This window comes from Triturus cristatus, chromosome 10, assembly GCF_964204655.1.
Source record: "Triturus cristatus chromosome 10, aTriCri1.1, whole genome shotgun sequence".
NCBI lineage: Eukaryota > Metazoa > Chordata > Amphibia > Caudata > Salamandridae > Triturus > Triturus cristatus.
In genome coordinates, this window is record NC_140593.1 from 949,100,607 (window position 1) to 949,124,335 (window position 23,729).

Below are 23,729 nucleotides of genomic sequence, written 5' to 3' on the forward strand. Positions count from 1 at the left end.
AAGATTGGTGTAAGTCTAGGCCCAATGCGTTCCTTAAGATTAGTGTAGGTCTAGACCCAAAGTGTTCCCTACGATTGGTGTAAGTCTAGGAACAAAGCGTTCCCTAAGATTACTGTAGGTCTAGGCCCAAAGTGTTCCCTAAAATTGGTGTAAGTCCAGGCCCAATGCATTCCCTAAGATTTGTGTAGGTGTAGGCTTGGTTGAATTAGATTCCAATTGAAATAATGGGTCCCTCATTGATACTGATAAACAAGTAGAGTAAGGCCCACGGTATTGAGTTATAGGATTACTGAAGCCAGCAACCGTGTTCAAGTAGCGTAAGGTGGCAAACCTTAAATACAAGATTGAGATTTTCCGATTGTTGAAACGAGTCCAAGAAGAGACAATGTTGAAAACTTCAGTGTGTGGGATTCTCAGTTGAAGTTACAGGGACAAAATCCAAAGGCAAAATATTTTGTAGCAAGTGGAAGTGTCAGAAGAGACAGGAATTCTGTATTTTGCCTGTAGAAGGGCCATGGTCAATCAGATGTAGCCATAGAAGAGGGAGAAGGAAACTCCATGAGCACTCCAACCAAACATGTATGTCGATATTCAGGTGATCACCAATCTTGCAAACAAGTAATACTGATCAGCAAACAGGGAAATGACTAAAAAAGTAAAATGTGATGTGGAACCCAGTACAAACCTACTATTTGACAAACAAGCAGATGGTCTTCTGGATTTGAGGTCATACCTGTATCTCTCCCCTCAATGTCATATAGAAAATCTTTATTTAAAGTAGATCTGTGTGTTACATGTGACTTTGTACATTTTTGTATAGTTCAAGATTGTATGACGCTTAAAAATTCGTCATCATAGGACTTGAGAGCTAATGCAGCAACCTTGGTTGGCCCTTAAAATGTGGCACTTATGAGGTCTTCTGCTTCTCGGCTTTCTCCTCCTCCAGAGCCAGAGTTCGCTCCCTCTCCTTGATCAGCTGAACTCCGCAGTAGCTGATGAACCAGATGGACAGGGTGCTGACAGGGAAACCTGAAGAAGGCAAGTCAGAAACATGTCAACTGTGGACCACAAACTCAGAGAAAATGGTGGATCTCATTTAATTATTTACTCATTTAGTCAGTTGATTAGTTACTAAACGCTTTCACTGTCAGGGTGTCAATGGATTGCAATGCATTTTATAATATACACCTGCATCTTGAAAGCTGTGATAGGACTATATTAGTTCTGAACAGAGCCTGACCAATATGGTACGATTAACAAAGAGAACACATTAATTTAATCGCATGAATACCATAACAAGAAAATACTTAGGGGCATATCAGTAACAACCGGCGATAATTATCGCTAAGCGCACTTAGCGCTAGGATAATTATCGCCGGAAACCCAGCCATAATCCCACGAAGTTTGGTGATAGCTTGCTGATAGGGCCTCACATACTTAGCCATGATATCCACCTTCCATAGGATATCATGGTTAAGTCAGTTTCAAAGCAGGCGTAAGGAAAGTAGCGATAACAGAGTTTATCGCTACTTTTCTTGTCGCTATGCTGCATTGCGTGAGGCTTGATAATAGGAGAAATGTCACTTAGCGACATTTCTCCCGTTATCCTGGGGAGGAACGCCCACTTTGCATCTCATTAGAGATGCAAAGATGGGCGTTAGGAATTCACACGCTACAGCAAGGTTTCACGCGATAGCATGACCTTGCTGATATCGCGATACAATTATTGCTGCTTTTCGCCCGAAAACAGCCGCAAAAGCGGCGATAATTTTATATCGCCGCCTTGTAGATATGCCCCCTAGAGAGTACAATTTTAGTTCTAAAAAAAAAGTAGCTCTTTAGGGCCGTGCACAAGATAAGACGAGAAGGTGAGAGTGTGCTCCCCTCAGGTACTGAATTCCATTCGTAAAATACCTGCACTTCACCAAAAAAAGGTGTAATGTGGATATATCATCGAAGTTACATATGTAAAAAGAGTCTCACCTCGTCAGCCACTCAATGGTCTGAATGCAAAAGGAGAATGTTTTACAAATTGCACACTGAAATAATAAGACTACTGCTAAAAAAGGCATTTTTTAAAAATTTCTTTTTGTGCTCAAAACATGACAGATGTACATCTGTGATACATTTATCAACCGTTCAGGCCTCTACAGAATCATGCCAAGTCACGCAAAGTGTTGATAAAGTATTTAGTGGCATATTTACTATGATTTTACACAATGCAGCGCAGCAAGGGAGCTTGCTGTGCTGCATTGCATTAAAGAGAGAGAGCATACATCTGCTATATTTACACAGACATGGACCATTTCTGCTCTCTCTTTGCACTGGCGCACCTTGTGGGATACCTTCCTGCACAAAAACAATCCATAGAGTCATTTTCCTCTTGCTCTGTATGATGAGGAATGAATAAAGCATAAAAAGAGGAAATAACAAGGAGGAAAAAAATACTTTTCTCCTTGTTGCCCCATCCTCTGGCAGCCGTACTGATTTGACAATTGCAAGTTCACAAACCTTTCTAAATGGATAGATGCAAAAGAATGCCCATGCTCCACCCATGAAACACCTACCAGTTCCAAATGTAATGTAACGCAGCGCATGCTGCTGCGTTGCATTACATTTCTGTACAAAGCCACGCAAGGTGGCGCAAATCACCGCGTGTGTGGCTTTGTATATTCTACGGAAACCTTTGTGTTGCCCTTGAATAGCCTTGCGAGACGCAAAGACAACACAGAGGCTTAGAAAATCTGGGCCTTATTGTTTTGCACTGGAAAGTTGCCCTTAAATTACCTACCACAAATAGCACTTTGCCACTTTAAAGTACACTGGGTTATATCTTAGTGCTCCACACTATCTGCCATGCACAGCACACATCGAATGTGTGAAATGCTATCAAAATGGGTCAAGCAGAGGATTTTTACTGAAAGGATAGCTTTCCAGTACAGAAACTCTGTCAGACATCATGCACACAACTTTGAACTATGGTGCAAAGGTAGGTGAGTAGTGCTAGGCATCCTATTTCTGTGCCAGTGCAAGGAAAGAAAATATGGCTGTATGCTGCTCTCTCCCCTTACGCAATGCAGCACTGAAACTTTTATTCCTGTACTGCGTTATACTATTTTTTCTAAATCTGCACCTTTTGCAGTGCCACAAAGTGACTAAAAGCTATCGGTGGTCCAGTTCCCACTATGTGGATACATTTGCACCCAGCATCTGATTTCAGCAGGAGCTGTTCGTTTGGTGTTAATGTGAGGTGGTATATTATTGCCTCAGAGCCCGGCCATTAAAGGCCCGCTCCAGCTTTGACTCAGGCCTTTAACAAGTGAGCGGGCCTTTAATGTCCGGTAGAGCCCACTACGGAGGGCTCTAAGGCTATTAGAACATTCCGCCCCTAGAGGGCAGAATGTTCTAATTTGTAAAAGCAAAGGCCTCTTGGGGCCTGAGGGAGTTTAAATCACCTCGGACTCCGGGAGGCCTTTGTTCACAGGATCAGCTGTGAAATTAAAAAAACATTGTAATGTTGCTCACCGAGCTTCTACCAGCCAGTAGAAGCCCGGAGCACTCCATTGTCTTTAAAGGAGCACTCAACATTCTAATGTAAAATGTATTGACTTGTGTGTCCAGAGATGCAAGGCAACGGTGTCTATGAAAGACGAGCACTTCTGCAGATGAGGACAGCAGAGCAAGACCACTTTACAGACCCTCCATTCCTTGACAAAATATTAGAAACAATGTTACTGAACTGCTTTAGATCCATAAAGACAATCAACTAATTTCATGCCCCACTCTACCACCGGAACAACCATCCTCCAAGCTATCGATTGTGCCCTAGGAATCCTATACCTCAAGGACACAGGCCTCCATGCCCCACTAGACCTGTCAGCAGTGGTTGGCACAGTCGGACATAAGACTCTACTTTGCACAGTCAATCCATATGGACATGTGCATTATATTTCTCCTCCACTACTCTTTATAAAATTGAATATATAGATCCCAGGTATATGAGAATAAAAACGTGTGCTTTATTTAACCCTGTATACCACACTCTGCTACTTCTAGGCACCGTGAAGTAATTGCTATTATCATTATGCAATTTATGGTACACAATGTATCAACCTACGTGAGGATTGAAGGCTCAGTCTGCCTTGCTGACATTCATACTCATGACCTCCAGGACATGGTAAGTGTTCCTCTCAGTGTGCCATCCTTCCAGCATACAATGAGGTGAACAGTATTAATATTTATTCACAAATTAATGACCGGCTGTGGCACCAGTTGGAAATGTAATGCACCGTGTGTGGGTAGACTCTATAGTTAGTAAATTATCGCCCCAAAGTAGCATTTCAAGACTTAGGGCCTGAGTTAGAGTTTGGTGGCAGGTTACTCTTTCACAAATGTGACAGATATCCAATTCTGGCCCAGGTTTACTAACGCTTTGCACCAGGTTTGCGTCACTTTTGTGATACAAACCTGGTGCAAAGTGTAAGAACTTGATTTACTATTGAATGCAAATCAGGATTTGTGTTGGATAGTATCCCAGAGTACCGCACGTTGTGCTATGTACAACTTTGAGGGTACTTTGCCTCAAGGGGGTACTCTACAAACATTGGTAGACAGGGACTTGCGCTTCGAGACAGCGAAAACAAAGAGAAATGTATTAATTTCTCCTTGTGATTCCAACTTTACATGTGTGCTGCAACGTACAGCACACCCACATACAAATTCGGAAAAGCCTTAAAGCATAGTTTTTGAACTGGAAGGGATCCCTTCCATAACGAAGCCTATGTTTGAGAGAAAACACTCACCCTTGCACTATGGCACGGGGTGTGTGCATTGCCACATAGCTGCCGAATGTGTGCCAGTGCAGGGGGAGAGAAAAAAATATACAATTTCCTAGTAGATATGGCACATTTTGGGCAGATTTACTCATTTTTCACGTAGTTCACTGCAGCAGACGCAAATGCTGCACTGCGCTACGTGAAAAGGAGAGAGGAGGAGAGGACCCTATTTACTAAAATAAGGCACTCTCCTCCTCTCTCACTAGCACCAGAGCTGAAATCGGATGTGCTTTCCTCACTGAAATTCACTCTTTTCCTTGCCAATGACGCACCCTTAACCTCCATTGGCAACACGTTAAAAAATGAAAAACATGTATGGAAAAGCAACGTTGTGTATTTTTTCCTAAACATTTGCTGAGTGGCAGGTTAGATGCTCTTTTGTTTGTTTCTGATGCCATCACCAGGGCAATTAATGCCCCATGGCTTATTATAGGCATCCAGAACATCGCAATCTGTGACACTGGACTCTCTTCAAAATGCTGTGCCAGTTTCCAAACTCTCTAACCCCCATCAAAATAAGAGATGTCTCAGAGGAGCGAATGACATTAGTCAACATACAATTCGCATCGCCCATCCCACCGGTGTGATTTATCTCCGCTTCAGAATCCGGGCCGGACTGGAAACCCAAAGAAGCCCTGGCAGTTTTGACTGTCTACCCCCCCCCCTTCCCAGTGGGGGGGCGTTTGCAAGTGTGAAGCACAACTGCTTTTTAGGTCGAGCATGCGAGACCTCTTTTATATACTTTAATATATACTTATATATTAGTATATACTCATATGTGTGTGTACTTTGTGGGTTCTGGAGATCAGCCCTTGGACTTGTCTGCTTCCGCTTAGCGACTTTGTTTTCTGTTTAACTGCCTCTATTTAACTGTCTTAATAAAAAAGGACCAGTAGAGGTCAGTAAAATACCAGAATTGCTTTCTGCTGAGGGAATTTTTCTGGCAACTGCCTCTATTTAACTTTCCTGAAAGAAAACGACCAGCAGGGGTCAGTAAAAAAACAGAATCACTTTAGCATTATCTAGATTCCAGTCCATAGAAATTGTCTTCCAAGAGCACCAGTAGACAATAATATTTGTTTTTAAATCTTGTATTTTTAGTGATATGACCACCGAAGGCCCTGATTTTATATTGAAAAGAGCTTTGGACTATACCATTTCCCGCTGAAAGGCAATATTTTTCTCCATGTGTTCCCATAGATGGTGTGTCATGCAGTTTGGTGCTTACTTTCCACCATGTTAAAGAACAGTAGATGTTTCAGCACCCAGGTTAATGTGCTACATAGCTAAATATATATAAGGTCCCAAAGGCGAGACCGATTGCATTGCAAGTGCTTGTTTTACTGGGGGGCGATATTTCAGCACTGCTGCAAAACCGGCCCCCACTGCTGCAAAACCAGCCCCCCCCTTCCGGCCTTCCACAGATACGCCCGTTTCCCCGTACAGACAGTCCGCCCTGATCAGAATAAATCTCTTCGCTAGGAGCAAGAGGAATTTTATGGTGGGCCTTGTGGGTTTTTTTCACTTACAGTGACAGGGGACAGAAGGCAAAGATTGTGTAGATGAAGGAAAGATTTTGAGTAGATTTTCATGTGCAGTCATCGAAAACAATTTTGCAGACATTTTAGATCATATATGAAAGTTGTATGCAAAAGGAAAAACTATTAATTCTCATTAAATGTCATTTGTACTCAGATGGCCTAACTTTACCAGATAGAGCAAGAGAGATTCCAAATTCAGTCAACAATGATAAAGTATCACAACAAATCCTTACCTAGAACTGCCTAAAACATTAAAAAACTATAACGGTAGACATATGAAGAGAGTGAGCGAAAGGATTAAAAGCATTGCTCAATTCAAATTCTTAATCATGTGGGAACCTAAGAAGGAAATGCAAAGGTATTAATTTGGTCTGGAAGGTGTGAACTTAGTAAAGTTATGATTAAATGTTTAAAATTTGTAATAAATATCTTTTATTTTTCTAGGAATTAAAGTCTAAAAAGCAGATGGGGCGTGGCTTCGTCGCTGCTAGAGATGGCCGCCTGACGGAGCTGCTGCGCCGCACCGGGACCCGTTCTTGTCCTGCAGGCGCGCTCTCCGCTTCAGGAACCGTCGGAAATTGCCGCAATCCTTACCGAAACATGTCCGGACTCCGATTAAATACTTTTTGTGCTAAAGCGCGCTGTGCTGCAATTTCTTTTAGTCGCGGACGCGTTTACTTCAGCGCGTTTGCCATTTTAAATGAACACTGCAGAACGCGTTTCAACATACATGGAGGCAAGTTTTCTCTCAAGTCCCAGAATGCTCTGAGCTTTACAGCAATATCTATGTGGGCAGTATCCTTGCTATAACAAGGAACTTTGGACTTAATATATCAAGGTATGCTGAACACCTTTTTTTACTACGTTCTTCTCCTCAGAATGCCCGCCATTTTGTTTTGTTTGGAACTTCCTTTCATTTTTATCCAACTCTTTTGCCTATGGACACTAACTCTCTCTTAAAACCTGGCATGAAATGCATGCGCCTTATCTAAGGTCCATATACCTTTCTGGAATAGAGCGCTCCTTGCTTTTTATGTTGTTTCCTGCCAAGTTATTATGCTTATTTTAGCTGCAGTCTTCACAGCTCTGCCACTATCAATTCCAGAGGTTTCTTATCACTCCAGCCAGGTCACTCCTTCAACTGACTGATTATTGATTACTTCAAACATCACCTGGCTTTGTGAGACAAGATTGGTGTTCTTCGCCTTCTCCTTCACATACCACGGCCACATTTTCGATTTTTTTCAGCACGTGGTCAATATTTTAACTTCTCCATTGCCTGTTCCTCTATAATTTGTTGGTGATACATGCACAACTCACCGTTAGTCAAATCATTTGCTGATTCTTTTGGAGAATTTTTGATCACTGCTTTCACTAAGCCTGTGCAATGTTTATTCTACTCTCTGGGAGACAGTTATTTATGGGAAAACTGCGCAAACCCAAATTTGTTTTTGTTTCATCACAACATAGTCCTTTGGTAGCTCCTCCATCTTTTTCTACATCAGACTCCTCTTCTACTGCATCGCAGATGGCTGGAGTAACTTCTAATCGCAGCTCCTCATCACAATCTGCTTCAAATAAATCTTCTCTGTCTACTTCCACATCGAAACGTTTGAAGCATGACCCTCCATCTCCTGACAAATCTTCATCTTCGATCTCTATGGAGTTACTTTTGGAGGTGATACACGCTTTGCGCCCGTTTGTGGAAGAAACCAACAACAAAATGCAATTTCTTGAAGAAAAATGGTCTACAATGAAAAGTAGAATGTCTTCAATGAAACAGCAAGTTTCAGAGATACACAACAACTCTCAGCGACTTTCATCTTTAGAAAAAACAGTCCACAGCCTTCAACAACATACTGAAGATTTAGAAAATAGAAATAGGAGAAACAGTCTTCGTATTTATGGTTTGCCTGAGTCTCTGGAAGGTGATGATCCTTTATCTTTCTTCTCCTTTCTCCCGAAACTCCTGGATATGCCATCTACTACTTCACTCAGCATTCAAAGAGCTCACAGGCTTGGTCCTCGTCTGCCTCTTTCAACAGCTCCAGTTATACCACGTGGTGTCATCATTCTTTTTTTGAAGTTCACTGATCTGCTTTCAGTTCTCTCTGCAGCTAGATCTAAAAGACAACTTTCCTGGCTTGGTCAGAAGGTGTTTTTATCTCAAGATGTCTCCAATGCCACAGCCTCCAGAAGGAAAGAATTCCTGAATCTTCATCCTCCTCTCCGAGCTATTGGTGCTAGATATGGTTTGTTTCACCCATGCATCTTCAAAGTGACATACCAAAACCAAACGTGGACTTTTCAAGACCCTGCAGAACTTAAGAATTTTATTCATATTCATACTACCAATGTTATGGAGACCTCTAACTCTTCAAATAGTTGAATACTTAATCTCATTTCTTTGAAGAAGTTCCTGACGATGTCTTTTCACTGGCTCTGCTTGTTAAGTAGTAGTTTTGTTACGCAACATGTATTCTTCATCTTTATCATATTTCTTGTTACACACTAGCTAGTTATACATGTCTCTATATATTATTGTAATGTTAATTGTCTCTTTTGTTTACTCATACAGATTCGTTTCTGTTTCTTCAACTTGTATGCTCCCTTTCCTATTTCCCTCGTCCCGATGCGGTTGGACTCCCCAGGTTCGGGTGGTTTCATCTTGTCGTGCGTTGTCCCTGCCCCATTATCTGTTTTTTGTTTCCCTCAAGTGTGTTATTTTCAGTCATCCTTTTGGATATGTACTGTCTCTTTTTGTATTTTTTGTCTCTTTCCTTTTCCCTTTTTTTCCTTCCTTCTACCTTTCTTCTAATGGTCATACTCTTCTTTTTTCTTCCCTTGTTCAATTTCTCTCACTTTACGTATGAGTTTTTCATCTGTTCTCTTCCCTCCCTTTTTTCCTCTTCCTTCATTATCCTTTTTACCTTTCATTCATTGTTATCCTCGTTGATGTTCTTATTATTGTCGATTCTGTTTCTTCTAGATTTTTAATGTTTTTACATTCAGAGTTAACTCCTGGAATGTAAAGGGTTTTATCAATCCTATTAAAAGACAGAGAATCCTTTCCCACCTCACTTCTTCTAATCCTGATATAGTCCTCTTACAGGAGACCCACCTTACAGAAACTGAATCGCTTAAGTTAAAAAGAGGCTGGGTGGGTACGGTTTTATTCTCTCCATCTACTAATAAAAAAATGGTGTTGTTAGTCTATGTCACAAGAAATTGAAGTATAAAGTTTTATCGCAAGAAAATGACACGGAAGGTAGATGGATATTAGCTAAACTGTCAATTAATTCTGTTTCTTTAACTGTTTTTAATATTTATGGTCCTACACAGCCTGATTGTTCTTTTTGGCCTTTGATTACGCAAAAATGTATTCAATTTCGACATGGTTTGTTTATTCTGGGTGGTGACTGCAACCAAATTGTAGACCCTTTTCTGGATTGCAAATCTACAGTCCGTTTTATTCCCAATAAGACTCATAAGCACTTCCTTGACACTATTTCTCAAACACATCTCATTGACTCTTGGCGACTTTCTCATCCTGATACTCTTGACTACTCTTTTTTCTCTCTTCCTCATGCATCCCTTTCTCGTCTAGACTGCATCTTTCTCTCTCAAGCTTTATCTCAAAATGTACTGTCTTCCTCTATCGAACCTATAGTTATCTCTGACCACGCTCCAATTGTAACAGACCTTGATTTACTCCATCCACATCCAAAATCTTCCTGATGGCGTTTCAACATTTCCCTTCTAACTGATACTCTATTCTCTTCCTCTTTTCGTTGCTTCGTTAATGAATTCTTTCTTCTTAATTGTGATTCTAGCACTTCCCCCCCATATTATCTGGGATTCTTTTAAAGCTACTGCACAGGGTTTCATTATAGACTTTGTCTCTAAGAAAAAGAGACACTTTCTTCGAAAACGGAAAACTGTATTAGCTCAAATTAAACTTTTTGAGCATGAATTTTATACATCTTCACAAAGTTCCATCTCACCAGAATTGATTCGAGCCAAGCTTGAGTTTAACAAAACTTGTACTGACAATGCATCTTCAATACTCCTTCATAGTAGTGCTCGTTATTACGACGGTCGTAATAAGGCAGGGAAACCTTTAGCAAATTACCTTAAAACATGTAAAGAACGTACTCTTATTGATTCGATTTACTCCTCTGATAATTCCCTCCTACATAAAGATCAGGAAATACTGGATGAATTTAAACTTTTTTATCAAGACCTCTACACACCAGAATCTCCCCCCACTCCTTCTCTCATCCAGACTTATCTTGATAAACTCCCTACTACCTCTACTTCCCATCTTAACCTTGAAAATGATCTTTCCCTTAATGAACTTTCCACAGCTTCACTAAAGGGAAAACGCCTCGTCCAGACGGTTTCTCTCTTGAATTTTACCTGCATTTTTCTGACTTGTTACTCCCTAAACTTTTAATGCTTTTCAACTCATTTTACTCAACTGGTAAAACAGAAAGCACCTTTCAAGAGGCAACTACCTGCCTCATTCCTAAAGATGGTCGTGACCCTCAATTTTGTAAAAACTATCGCCCGATTTCTTTAGTTAATGTTGATTATAAATTATTTGCTAAGTTGCTTGCTTTACGTTTAGATCCTCTCATGCCCCATCTTATTGGTAAAGAACAATGTGGTTTTGTTAAAGGTAGATTCACTTCTGATAATTCTCGTCTTTTTCTCAATGTTTTAAATAAAGTTTCCTCCCTTTCTATTCTTCTTGCTGCTATCTCTGTTGATGCAGAGAAAGCTTTTGATAGAGTAGAATGGTCCTTTTTGTTTTCATCGTTATGCTGGCACGGTTTTGGTCCTAAATTCATATCACTTATCTCCCTATTATACTCTGCTCCTATAGCCTCGGTCCTAGTTAATGGTCGCGTTTCATCTTCTTTTCCTCTCCAACGTGGCGTTCGTCAAGGCTGTTCCTTATCCCCTCTTCTCTTCGTTCTAGCCCTTGAACCCTTTTTGACTTCTATCCGTAATAATGATTCTATTTCCGGTTTCCCTTATGGTGATCACCAATTGAAACTTTCTGCGTATGCAGATGATATTCTTGTATTCATCTCTGCTCCTGAAACATCTATTCCTCCTTTACTACTTGAATTTAATTCCTTTTCGCAGGTTTCCGGTTACAAGATTAATTCAGACAAGACAGAAATTCTCCCTCTCACAAAATTCTGTCTTCCTCATTTCTTCTCTTCCACTGGATGCTTGGAATAGCTAAAAAATTAAGTACCTAGGCATATGGTTCTCCAATTCCATCACCTCTTCCATTAAACTGAATATGTCTGCTGCCCTATCTCGAATAGAGAAATCATTCTCCTCTTGGAACCCTCTTTTTCTTTCTTGGTGGGGCCCAATTTTAATTTATATCCTCTCCATGCTGCCCATTCACATCCCCTCTATCTATTTTAAACGTATTGAGTCGTGTCTTTCTAGATTTCTCTGGAAGAATAAAAAATCCAGAATCGCCTTATCTTCTCTTCGGAAATCAAAATCTAATGGTGGTGTGAAATTCCCGGATTTAAGTCTTTATCATAAATCCTTCTCCTTGCGTCATGCCTCAAGATGGCTTATATCAGAACCTTCCCCATTTACTCCTCTTTGGCTCTACATTGAACAAATCTTATTATTACCCTTTTCCTTCAAAGAAGTTATTCGTTTTTCTGCTAAAACTCCCCTTATTTAGACATACTTGTTCCCTCTTGAAACCTTTGGTTCACCCCATTACCATTTCCCGTGAATCTTTCTTAGACTCTCCTATTTGGTATAATTCACTTATTCTCCTCAACAACAGACCCATTTTTTGGAACGCGTGGAGATTAAAAGGTATTTTATGGGTAAATCAGCTTTTTGATGGAGTTTCACCTTGCTCCTTTCCCCGACTTCAATCCTTGTTTTATTGCCCTCGCTCCTTTTTGCAGAAGTTTACCACTCTTATGGCAATTATTCTTGATATATACTATTCCCTTCCCCATTCATCTTCATCTGACATCCAAAATCCTCTTCTCAAAATACTTCTTACTCTCCCCAAAGGTTCTCTTATATACAAATTCTTTTCAGCTCCCAATCCAGATCGCGCTAAATCTAAATTGGATCTTTCTTGGGAATCGGATCTAGGATGCGACTGGTCTATCATCTTTTGGGATAACCTTTGGTCCAGATCTTTAAAAATTTCTCGCTCTGCTTCTCTTACCCAATCTATGTTCTTCCTTTATCACAGACTTTATCTTACCCCTGCTTCCCTAGCACACTTTTCTTCCTCTGCTGACTCTAACTGTTGGACTTGTGGTTCTTCTAATGCTGACCTCCTTCATCTTTTCTTTCTCCGTCCTTAAGTTTCTGAATTTTGGGAGAAGGTTTGGTCTTACACCTCTCGTTTGTTTACAATTTCCATTCCTTATTCTATACCTCTCCTCTCTGCTAGAAGCCTTTCTGACTCCTTAGATCTTCCTCCACATGATCATGGTTTTTTGACCTAATGCTTGCTTTGGCCTTTCAACACATCTCCTTTAACTGGAAAAATCTCACAAAACTTTCCATACAACATTGGTGGAATACTCTCTGTCATTTCCATAGACTTGATGTTGCTTTCTCCCCTTCTTGCAAACCAATCATGAATAGGGATCTCTTTTGGTTGCCCCTTACCACCTATCCAGATCGAATTGTCTTAAAAAATACTTCTCATATAACTTCTGAAAATTTCAAACCCCCTTGAAAGATTTTATCTCTGTTCTTCATTATCTACCCTGTTAAGCTAATTTATATATTTACTCATTAGATAATTTATATTTATTCATTTACAGTATTTAATCTAGTATGTTTTTCTGTTTTATTTCTTTATAGCATAGTATTACCATCCACTCTCCTACCCCCTCTTTCCCCTCTGCTGCCCTCCCTTCTCTCTTCCCCTTTTTTTCACCTTATATAAATCCCACAAATTGCTTTTACTCTTTTCTTCCAGATATCAGCCAATTCCTTTGTTATATTGTTGTAGTTGAATTATTTCTATATAATGCTGATGTCTTTATGCATTAACAAAATTGCTAATAAAGCTATATAAACACAAAATAAAAAGTCTAAAAAGCAATCTAATGTTGGAGAATGAAGTGCAAGAGGTTTCAAGTGCAGATATATTGTTGAAGTCATCTTTTGCAAATATGTTCAAAGTGCAGAAACATTGTTTAAGGCTGTACTGCGGATGCCACTTGGATCAGTAAATAAAAGAAAATACTATTAAGTTGCTCTAAAGTGCATTTCCTAAAACGGAGTGGTTCATCAGCAATAATCTGAAAGACCATGAATCCGCGAAGAGCAATGAAGGAGGAAGTACAAGATGGAGAGAGAAACACAGAGTGCAGTGGGAAAAGCACAAGAGAGTGAGTGAGCAGCTCACAAGAGCGACAGCAACACAGAGATCAGTGGGAAAAGAAGAAGAGAGTGAGTGAGCAGCTCATGAGAGCGAGAGTAAAAGGGAGCGCAGGGGCCATTACTAGGTTAGGGATAAGCACGCGATGAAGAGAGATAGGAAAACGTGCACTCTCGTAGAGTGCTTAATCAAAAACAAAAACCTAGTTCCCTAAAAGTGAGTATTGGAAGGATATAATTCAGCCAATAAAAGCTTTGGCTGTGCTCCAGGGCAGGTGCAAACACAAGAACAGGAAGGCATTAAATAAGAAGCAAGTAAATGAGAGTGACAGTAAAGCCAGCCAATGGCAAGACATGGGCGGATTATAAGATCAGTGCACATTTTTGGTAAGGCCACAAAAGGTCTTTGCACTGTCTGGTAGGTGAGACCTAAAAAGGGAGGGTAACAGAGCGGGTTTTACATTGTATAAAGATCTGAACTTCTATTGCTTGAAGGTTTACAGAGACAAGGACAATAGTAGGTGGACAATTATGAAGGGAAGAAAAATTTAACAAATATCACAATAAAATAGGTATTTGCCCTGAACATACACCATGAAATGTACTCGATAGACTTCTTTGGGATGCTAAGTACTAGTGGGACCCAGAGTTACTTTCTTCATTAGCTTCGAATTCATTAACAGAGATTCCTTCCGCCAGGGGGCGTGGAGTATTCTCTGGAGGTGTGTCTGGTTAGGTACGTTATCATGGTGGATATGAAAATGTTGTGCTATAGGAGGCTTGCAGGTAGCCTGGATTTCAGCAAGGTTTGTGATTAAAGTGAATCTTCGAGTTGTGCCATTTTTTAATGTTTTATGGCGAAATGTGATGAAAGGTCAGAGCTTGTTAGGTGTCATTTCAGTGCCCGATTCTTTTCTGTAGCTGATGTATAACATAGTGCCTGTCTGTCAAATACAATATCAGAGAGTCGGAAACAGACTGATTCAGTGGTTGATGCCTTTGAAGAAGGTTATGCTTCTGTTATGGATGGCTTGCAACAGGGGCTTTAGCCAAAGTGATGAGGTTCCGTCACTTGAAGAGACGTGTCTTCAGGTTAATAAGATCATTGTGGAATTGGATTTTGTTCCTTTTATTTTCCTTCTTGTCAATAGAATTGTTGGTGTCTTAGAGTGTGAAAGACTTTGGTTTACTGGACTTCAGCTTAACCAGAGGCTGAGTGTTGGTGTTGGTTTTCAGGGTGGTGTTGAATCTGTTGTTGATATTCAGTGAAAAATGGGAAGTAGTCAGCAACTTTGGGGGGTAGAGCTTGAACGTTCCCTTAGGAAGGTTCTTATTAGTGAGGTAATGTGGTGTGAGGGTGGTTTGGCTTGGTCCATGATGGGCCACTGGTCTCTAAAGTAAGAGGAAATGAGAGGCAGGGTAGCTAGCCAGTCTAGTGGCATTCAGTAAACTGCAAAAAGGTGAACAGATTGCCAAGAATTTTGCTTGTGAAAGGTTGAAGTCCATGATAAAAATGATTTAGGTAATAATGTTAGTGATTTCCAAGATATATAATTTTGGTTCCAGGTGTTCGGCAAAGTGAGCCGAAGATAGCCATCTGGGTGGTGAAGAAACAAAAGTGGCAGTGAGGAGATCCATGGAGTTGGAAGTTGTGGGTTGCTGTTGTCACTAGTACTTGTTGAAGAATGTAATGTCTCACAGAGTCTGTAAAAGGAAGGGGCACCCATTCAGGGTAGCCCCTTTCCCTCAACCTGTGAATTCTGATGTCTTGCTCCACTCGAAAAGCCTTGCCTGTAAGGTAATTCTTTTTCACCCTTAGGAGCTCACCATAGGGAATGCTCCACTTAAGGACATCTGGGTGGCTGCTGAAGGAATGGAGTAGGCTTTTGCCTGCTGTAGGTTTTCTATACAAACTTCTGCAACCTAGCATCTTTCTTTCTCTGTTACATTTGATCACCACTTTCTTTCATCTACCTTTTCCCTTCCTTCTTTCTTCCCCCCTCCGACCATTCAACCCCCCTTCTCAGTTTAAAATAGGATTCTGGCATATTTGACATCTGCCTTATTGCTGCAGATTCCCATTTGGTTGGGCTAGGGAGATACATTTGAATGAATTTGGTATGGTATCACAGGGCCAGCTCTAGGGTGGTGCAATGAGTTTTTCCTCAGTCTTTCATTGTCCTAATGTTGCAAAAAGGGTTCAATTGGGTTGAAATCAATTCTTATTAGTAAAGCCAACCCTAAACCATGGTGTTACCTTTTAAATTCTGAGTTTGTGCTTTTCCAGACCAAACATTCTCAAACATTACTGTCTACCAATATAGATGACTTGTGACTCCTGCACCTTGTAGTCCTCACTCTTATGTAACATTTCCTGTACACAGATTCACACACATAATTCATTGCCTCTGTGTAATGTGTGTGTGTGATGTAAGGTACATTAGTAGGAGTGGCGCTAGAAAACAAAAGAAATGCATGAGGGAGAGACTGGTTATGGAGACTTGAGTTGCACTGTTAAAAGGTGGTAGTGAGAGAATCCGTAGAGAAGGAGGTCATGGGGAGGCACCAACAAACACTGTCTCACCAGGTGCCACCAGCGCTAAAGCCGGCCCTGGGTACCCATATGCTGTTCCTTAATATGTATATTTTTTCTACTATTGGAGAAGATGCAGAAAATATATCCACAACATGTTTTCTCAGAATAATAAGATCAATCAATCAATCAAGGCATTTATAGAGCGCGCTACTCACCCGGAGGGTCTCAATGCGCTTGGGGGGGGTAAGGTGCTGCTACTGCTCGAACAGCCAGGTCTTGAGTTTCTTCTTGAAGGAGAGGTGGTCTTGGGTCAGGCGAAGGTCGGTCGGGAGGGTGTTCCAGGTCTTGGCGGCCAGGTAGGAGAAGGACCTTCCTCCTGTTGTCGCTCTTCGGATGCGGGGGACGGCGGCGAAGGCGTGGTTGGTCGATCGAAGGTGGCGTTTGGGAGCGTAGAAGTTGAGGCGGTTGTTGAGGTAGCTCGGGCCTTGGTCGTGTAGGGCTTTGTGTGCGTGGGTGAGGAGACGGAAGGTGATTCTCTTGTTGACGGGGAGCCAGTGCAGGTCTCTCAGATGTCCGGAGATGTGGTTGCGTCGGGGGATGTCGAGGATGAGTCTGGCTGAGGCGTTCTGGATCCGCTGGAGTCTCTTCTGGAGCTTGGCGGTGGTTCCGGTGTAGAGGGCGTTGCCATAGTCCAGTCGGCTGGTGACGAGGGCCTGGATGACCGTCTTCCTAGTCTCGGTGGGGATCCACCGGAAGATCTTCCGTAGCATGCGCAGGATGTTAAAGCAGGACGCGGAGACGGCGTTGACTTGTCTGGTCATGGAGAGGGAGGAGTCCAGGATGAAGCCCAGGTTGCGTGCGTGGTCTGTCGGTTTGGGTGCGGTGCCCAGGGCGTGGGGCCACCATGAGTCGTCCCAGGTGGAGGGCGAGGAGCCCAGGATGAGGACTTCCGTCTTGTCGGAGTTCAGTTTCAGGTGGCTGGTCGTCATCCACTCGGCTACGTCTTTCATCCCTTTGTGGAGGTTGGTTCTGGCGGCGGCTGGGTCGTTGGTCAGGGAGAGGATCAGCTGGGTGTCGTCGGCGTAGGACATGATGTTGAGGTTGTGTTGGCATGCGATGGCCGCAAGGGGGCTCATGTAGACGTTGAAGAGGGTGGGGCTGAGCGAGGAGCCCTGGGGAACGCCGCAGATGACTTCCGTGGCTGCAGATCTGAACGGTGGTAGGCGAACTCTCTGTGTCCTTCCAGCGAGGAAGGAGATGATCCATTCCAGTGCCTTCTCCTGGATTCCGATGTTGCTGAGGCGCTGCACTAGGGTGCGGTGGCAAACAGTGTCGAACGCTGCGGAGAGGTCTAGGAGGATGAGGGCCGCTGTCTCACCGTTGTCCAGCAGGGCTCGGATGTCATCGGTGGCAGCGATGAGGGTGGTCTCGGTGCTATGGTTGGCTCGGAAGCCAGACTGTGAGGGGTCGAGGGATCCATTCGTCTCGAGGAAGGCGGCCAGCTGCTTGTTGACGGTCTTCTCGATGACTTTGGCTGGGAACGGGAGGAGCGAGATGGGGCGGTAATTCTTGAGTTCGGTGGGGTCCGCTGTTGGTTTCTTTAGTAGAGAGCTGAGTTCGGCGTGTTTCCAGCTCTCAGGGAAGGTGGCGGTGTCGAAGGAGGTGTTGATGATGTCCCTCAGGTGGGGTGCGATGACAGCGTCGGCCTTGTTGAAGACGTGGTGGGGGCAGGGGTCAGTCGGAGATCCGGAGTGGATAGAGTTCATCGTGCAGATGGTGTCTTCTGTGTTGATCTGGGTCCAGGCGCTGAGGGTGGTGGTGGGGGGCGTTGGTGCGGTCGTTGGGAGCGTTGTTTGTGGGCTGAAGCTGTTGTGTATGTCCGCGATCTTGTTGTGGAAGTAGGAGGCGAGGGAGTTGCAGAGGTCTTGCGACGGGGTGATGTCATTGTTTCCGGCGTTGGGGTTGGAGAGCTCTTTCACGATGTTGAAAAGTTCCTTGCAGTTGTGTGCGTTGTTGTCCAGCCGGTCCTTGAATGCTGTTTTCTTGGTGGCGTGGATCAGTTGATGGTGCTTCCGGGTGGCGAGCTTGAGGTTGGTCATGTTGTCCGGTGTTGGCTCCCTTCTCCAGGCTTTCTCGAGGGCTCGGCAGTTCTTCTTGGAGCTCTTGAGTTCGTCGGTGAACCATGGAGCCTTCTTGCTGCCGGGTCTGCTAGGCGGGGTCCTCAGTGGGGCGAGGTCATCTGCGCAGTTGCTGATCCACTTCGTGAGGTTGTCGGCGGCCTGGCTGGGGTTCGCTGAGCTGGCGGGAGGGTGCTGGCTCAGGGAAGCGGCGAGCTGGTCTGCTGTGATCTTGTTCCAGTTGCTACGAGCAACCTGTTGCTGGTGGTGGTGGATCGTGGATCTTCTGAAGGTGAAGTGGATGCAACTGTGGTCCGTCCAGTGGAGTCCGGTGGCGTGGCTGAAGACGATGTCCTTGCTGGATGAGAAGACAGCGTCGAGCGTGTGTCCGGCGAGGTGGGTGGGGGTGGTCACCAGCTGCTTGAGTCCGAGGTTGGCGAGGTTGTCAAGCAGGGTGGTGGTGTTGCGGTCGTTGTTGTTCTCCAGGTGGAAGTTGATGTCCCCCAGGAGGATGTAGTCCGCGGAGGGGAGGGCGTGCGGGCTGATGAAGTCGGCGATGTCTTCGCTGAATCGTGTGCGTGGTCCCGGGGGTCGGTAGATGAGGGTGCCTCTGAGGGTGGTTTTGGGGTCTGTGTGGATCTGGAAGTGCAGGTGTTCGGCGGTTGTCAGGGTGTCGTCGGTGTTGGTCGTGAAGCGGATGGTGTCCCTGTAGATGATGGCGATGCCTCCTCCGGTCTGGTTGCCTCGGTCTCTTCGGGCGATCTTGTAGCCGTCTGGGATGGCGATGGCGATGTCGGGCGCTGAGGAGTCGTTCATCCAGGTTTCCGTGAGGAAGGCGACGTCAGGAGCTGTGGTGTCGAGGAGGTTCCAGAGTTCGATGGTGTGTCTGTGGACGGAGCGGGTGTTGAGTAGGATGCACTTGAGGTGGTTGCTGCTGGTGGTCGGCTTGGCGGGTGCTGGTGCGGGGCAGGTCCAGATGCAGGAGAACTTGCAGGCGTGACAGCTGAAGGGTCCATGGGTTCGTCTCGGGGTGGCTCGGTAGCATCCCGGGATTCGGCCGGTGTTGAGTGCGTTGAGGGTGGCGGTGTCGTGCGTCCGGCGGGTGGGCTGGGGTCTGCGGGGGCCAGAGGTCTTGGCACTGGGCGCGGTCCAGGCGCGGACGGGCGCAGACGGGCTTACCTTTGGCGCACCTTCGGCGCTCCTTCGGCGCGCCCGCTGCGCGTTCGCCACTCTGCCATAAGAGGAGAGTGGGGGGGGTGGAGCGAGGGAGGGGCAGCTGGGAGGCGGGAGCAGGGCGGCGAATGGGAAGGCTCCAGGTGGAGGGGGACGGGGCCGCAGGGGATCAGCGGCGGGGAGCGGGGAGGTGGCGGGGGCACAGCGGGAAAAACGGCGGGAAAAACGGCGGACTGGGCAAGAGACTGACAACAAGATAGAAAGGCTGGGCAAAGCAGGGGAAAGCAGCCCCAACACAGGGGGGACAGACGAGAGTGCAGAGGCAGGAGCAACGAGCAAAAGGTCACGCAGGCAGCAGGAGGCGGCGCTGCGATCCAGAAGCTGAGACCACGCCTCGTGGTCAGGGGCACAGCTGCGAGCAGCGGCGGGAATGGGGCAGCTAGGGCACACCCACGGGGAGTGTGCGCAGTGCGTGGGGGGAGTGACCGGCCCAGAGGCACAGAGGTCACAGATCACCACTGCGTGCACTCCTCCCTATATGCTCCAGTGGGAGGGAGGGGCAGCTGGGAGGCGGGAGCGGGGCGGCGAATGGGAAGGCTCCAGGTGGAGGGGGGCGGGGCCGCAGGGGATCAGCGGCGGGGAGCGGGGAGGTGGCGGGGGCACAGCGGGAAAAACGGCGGGAAAAACGGCGGACTGGGCAAGAGACTGACAAAAAGATAGAAAGGCTGGGCAAAGCAGGGGAAAGCAGCCCCAACACAGGGGGGACAGACGAGAGTGCAGAGGCAGGAGCAACGAGCAAAAGGTCACGCAGGCAGCAGGAGGCGGCGCTGCGATCCAGAAGCTGAGACCACGCCTCGTGGTCAGGGGCACAGCTGCGAGCAGCGGCGGGAACGGGGAAGCTAGGGCACACCCACGGGGAGTGTGCGCAGTGCGCAGTGCGCAGTGCGTGGAGGAGTGACCGGCACAGAGATGATCTATTATTTACTTATTTTGGATGTATGATGTGATACAAGGCTGCATTATTGTCCTTTTTCAAAGTATATATCTTACTTTTTATATGCAGGGGATAAGTTTGCCTTCTGCTGTTTGTTTATACTTCTAAGATGGCAACTGATTGTTCTCAACACTATTGTCCTTTGTCTATTTTGGCACAATACTTAAGCAACATTCTACGGCAGCTGATCATGTGATCAAGGCTGAAAAGCCGAAATGCATCTTGTTTCTTTTCTGATACATGGACACACAGAATAAATCTGATGGCGATTCCTTCTCTGAATGTGCGTGTGATTTTGGTTGGGAGGACAGAGATTTACTGCTGGCTTCCTCCACCAGCTTAACGCGACACTCATTGGGCGTCCGTGGAGCGCAACAACATAAATATAGTTATAGTTAGGTCAGCGTTTCCATAGGAAATGTACTTTTTGTGTTGCTAATACCTTTGGACTGTCTGACGAATTGCCAGAAAACTTTCCTAAAAAATGCTCTTCTTTGCCTAGTTTGTGCATGGAAATTTTTGGAGTGATCCATCAAGCACGAGCTGACAAAAAAGCGGGTCCCAAAACACAAAATCCCCATGCATTTTCCATGGACTTCTTTAAGCAGGGCTTCAGCAATAACAGCTGAACCGAATTACAAAAAATTTGGCAGGATTTTAGATCTCGGTCCGCAGATTGTGTTTATTGTAATTTGGTGTCAGTCCGTTCGGCAGTTTTTGAGAAATTAAGGTTTAAAAATATTAGTATATCTAAATGGTTGGGCCCGCAAGAGTCTCTTAAGTGCCAATTTAAAAATAGAGCATTCTGATTGGCTCAAGGAGCTTTTGTTCCCTTGGGCCATATTGTTTCTGTGGGAGTCAGATTCTTGAGGGAGCAGGCGCTATGATTGGCTAGCAGCAACATGAGAAAAATGTTACTGGCAGCCATTAGAGGACTTGGACACTTAGTCCCCTGTCCTGAAGTTGCAAAATAAATTCTATAAGTGGGCAGGGCCTAGACCCGTGGTACTCATAGTACGGCCCGCGGGCCACCAGCGGCCCGGCAGGCCTTCTTTGGCAGCCCACGGACCTTGCCTTGCACTTTCTACATTTCAAGTGAGGCCGGCAGTAAACACAGAAGATGGCTGCAGGAGTATACATATTGAATACGTATTAAATAGGTATTCACTACGTATTCACTACGTATGCTCCTGCGGCCATCTTCTGTGTTTACTGTCTGCCTTTGTGACCTCAGGGCCCCTTTGGAAAGCTTCCCAAAAGGCCCTTTAAAAGTCAATTGTAAGCGCTTTCACAGCTGACTTTTAAAGGGCCTTTTGGGACGCTTCCTGTTTAGAGAGAGACAGATAGAGACAGAAAAAGATAGATACAGAGAGAGACAGAAACAGGAGACATATATAGACAGATAGAGATAGAGACAGACAGAGACAGACGGCCAGACAGACTGAGAGAGACAGACAGACAGATAGAGACAGACAGAGATAGAGACAGACAGAGACAGATAGAGACAGAGACAGAGGGAGACAGGGACAGACACAGACACAGACAGAGATAGAGAGAGACAGACATCGAGAGATCGATAGATAGAGATAGAGAAAGATGTAGAGATAGATAAAGATAAAGAGAGACAGAGATAGAGAGAGATAGAGATAGAGAGAGATAGAGATAGAGAGAGATAGAGATAGAGAGTGAGAGAGAAAGAGAGAGAGAGAGAAAGAGACAGTGAGATAGAGAGAGATAGAGAGAGATAGAAAGAGATAGTGAAAAAGAGATAGTGAGAAAGAGATAGTGAGAAAGAGATAGTGAGAAAGAGATAGATAGATAGATAGATAGATAGATAGATAGATAGATAGATAGATAGATAGATAGATAGATAGATAGATAGATAGATAGATAGATAGATAGATAGATAGATAGATAGATAGATAGATAGATAGATAGATAGATAGATGTGTGTATGCCGGGTCTGGTGGCACAGTGGAATAAGGCGTCCACTGCAGGAGCCTATGTTCAACCGCCCACGTATCCCGCCCCCACCGGTGCGGCCCTCGGCTACAAACCACACTGTAAATCTGGCCCCCTAGAGAAAGTTTGTGAGTATCCATGGCCTAGACCCTAGGCAAAAACTGAAAAGTAAAAAAACACAGACTTTTTGCTGGGATCCCGTGGGACTGCCATGGAAATGCATAAAAAAAAAGTGGCGTCCCAAGGCCACACTCATTAATTTAGGGGAGGGTGCGCAGCCCCCTCCCCCCTCCCTGGGCTATCCTGGGCCCCGGGGAACGCATTCCCCTGGGGTCCAATGTATTTAATAAAGGGATGGGGTTGTGTGGCTCCCCTCCCCGAGCTGTTTTTGGCCCTAAGGCCCTGGGCCCAATTTAATTATTATGAGAAGGGGGCACGTGGCCCTCGTGTCTCAGCCATATTTGGCCCCAGGGACCCCATCCCCAGCACCCAATTGAATTAATATAGGGAGGGGGCATGCGGCCTGAGTCCCCGGGCAGTATTTGGCCATGATAACACCATCCCCGAGGGCCCAAAGTATTTTTTAAGGGAAGCCCTGCTCCTCGAGTCTTTAAAAGACCCAGAGGACCCCATCCCGAGGGGTGTTACTGAAAAAAAAGGGAGGGGCAGCATGACCCCCCTCCGTGAGCCTTTAATGGCCCCAGAGTCCCCATCCCCTGGAGCTGGTCCACTTGCTGTGTCTCGGGATGCACACCCTTGTGGCACAGTGGTTTCCTTTCCTACATTGGCACGGAAAGGTAAACATGTTTGCTCCCATCTGGTGGGAGCATTTTTAAATCCCCCACCAAATACTAAGTCTTTTCCCAGCCTTCGGTATATTCAAAAATGCCCCCGCCAGCTGAGAGAAGGTGTGTTCTGTTTCCCTGCCCACACCGGTGCGGGCAGGAAAACAGAACCCATATGGCTCCTGCTCAGAGGGAGCATCATAAATAGCTGCTCCCTCTGGGCAGGTGTAAGGCCGATTCCTGCACCATGCAAAGAGCCCGCTGGGGCCACAGATGACCTGGGGGTCCCCCGTGTCTACCAACAAGATGTTTGTGTGTGCCACGGGTGGGCACTGGGGCACCCACCTACACGTAATTGAGGCCCCAGGGGATGGGGTGCCCGGGG

General features: G+C 45.1%; 1 protein-coding gene across 1 annotated transcript in view; it reads right to left on the reverse strand.

Moving 5' to 3' along the window:
* Positions 1-751: 751 nt before the first annotated feature.
* Positions 752-23,729, reverse strand: part of HHATL (hedgehog acyltransferase like) — a 135,218-nt gene continuing 112,240 nt past the window's right edge. The window contains exon 12 of the mRNA XM_085628794.1: positions 752-1,029. Within this exon, the coding sequence (XP_085484920.1) occupies positions 908-1,029 (122 nt within the window). The 3' untranslated portion in view covers positions 752-907. The remainder of the gene's footprint in view (positions 1,030-23,729) is intronic.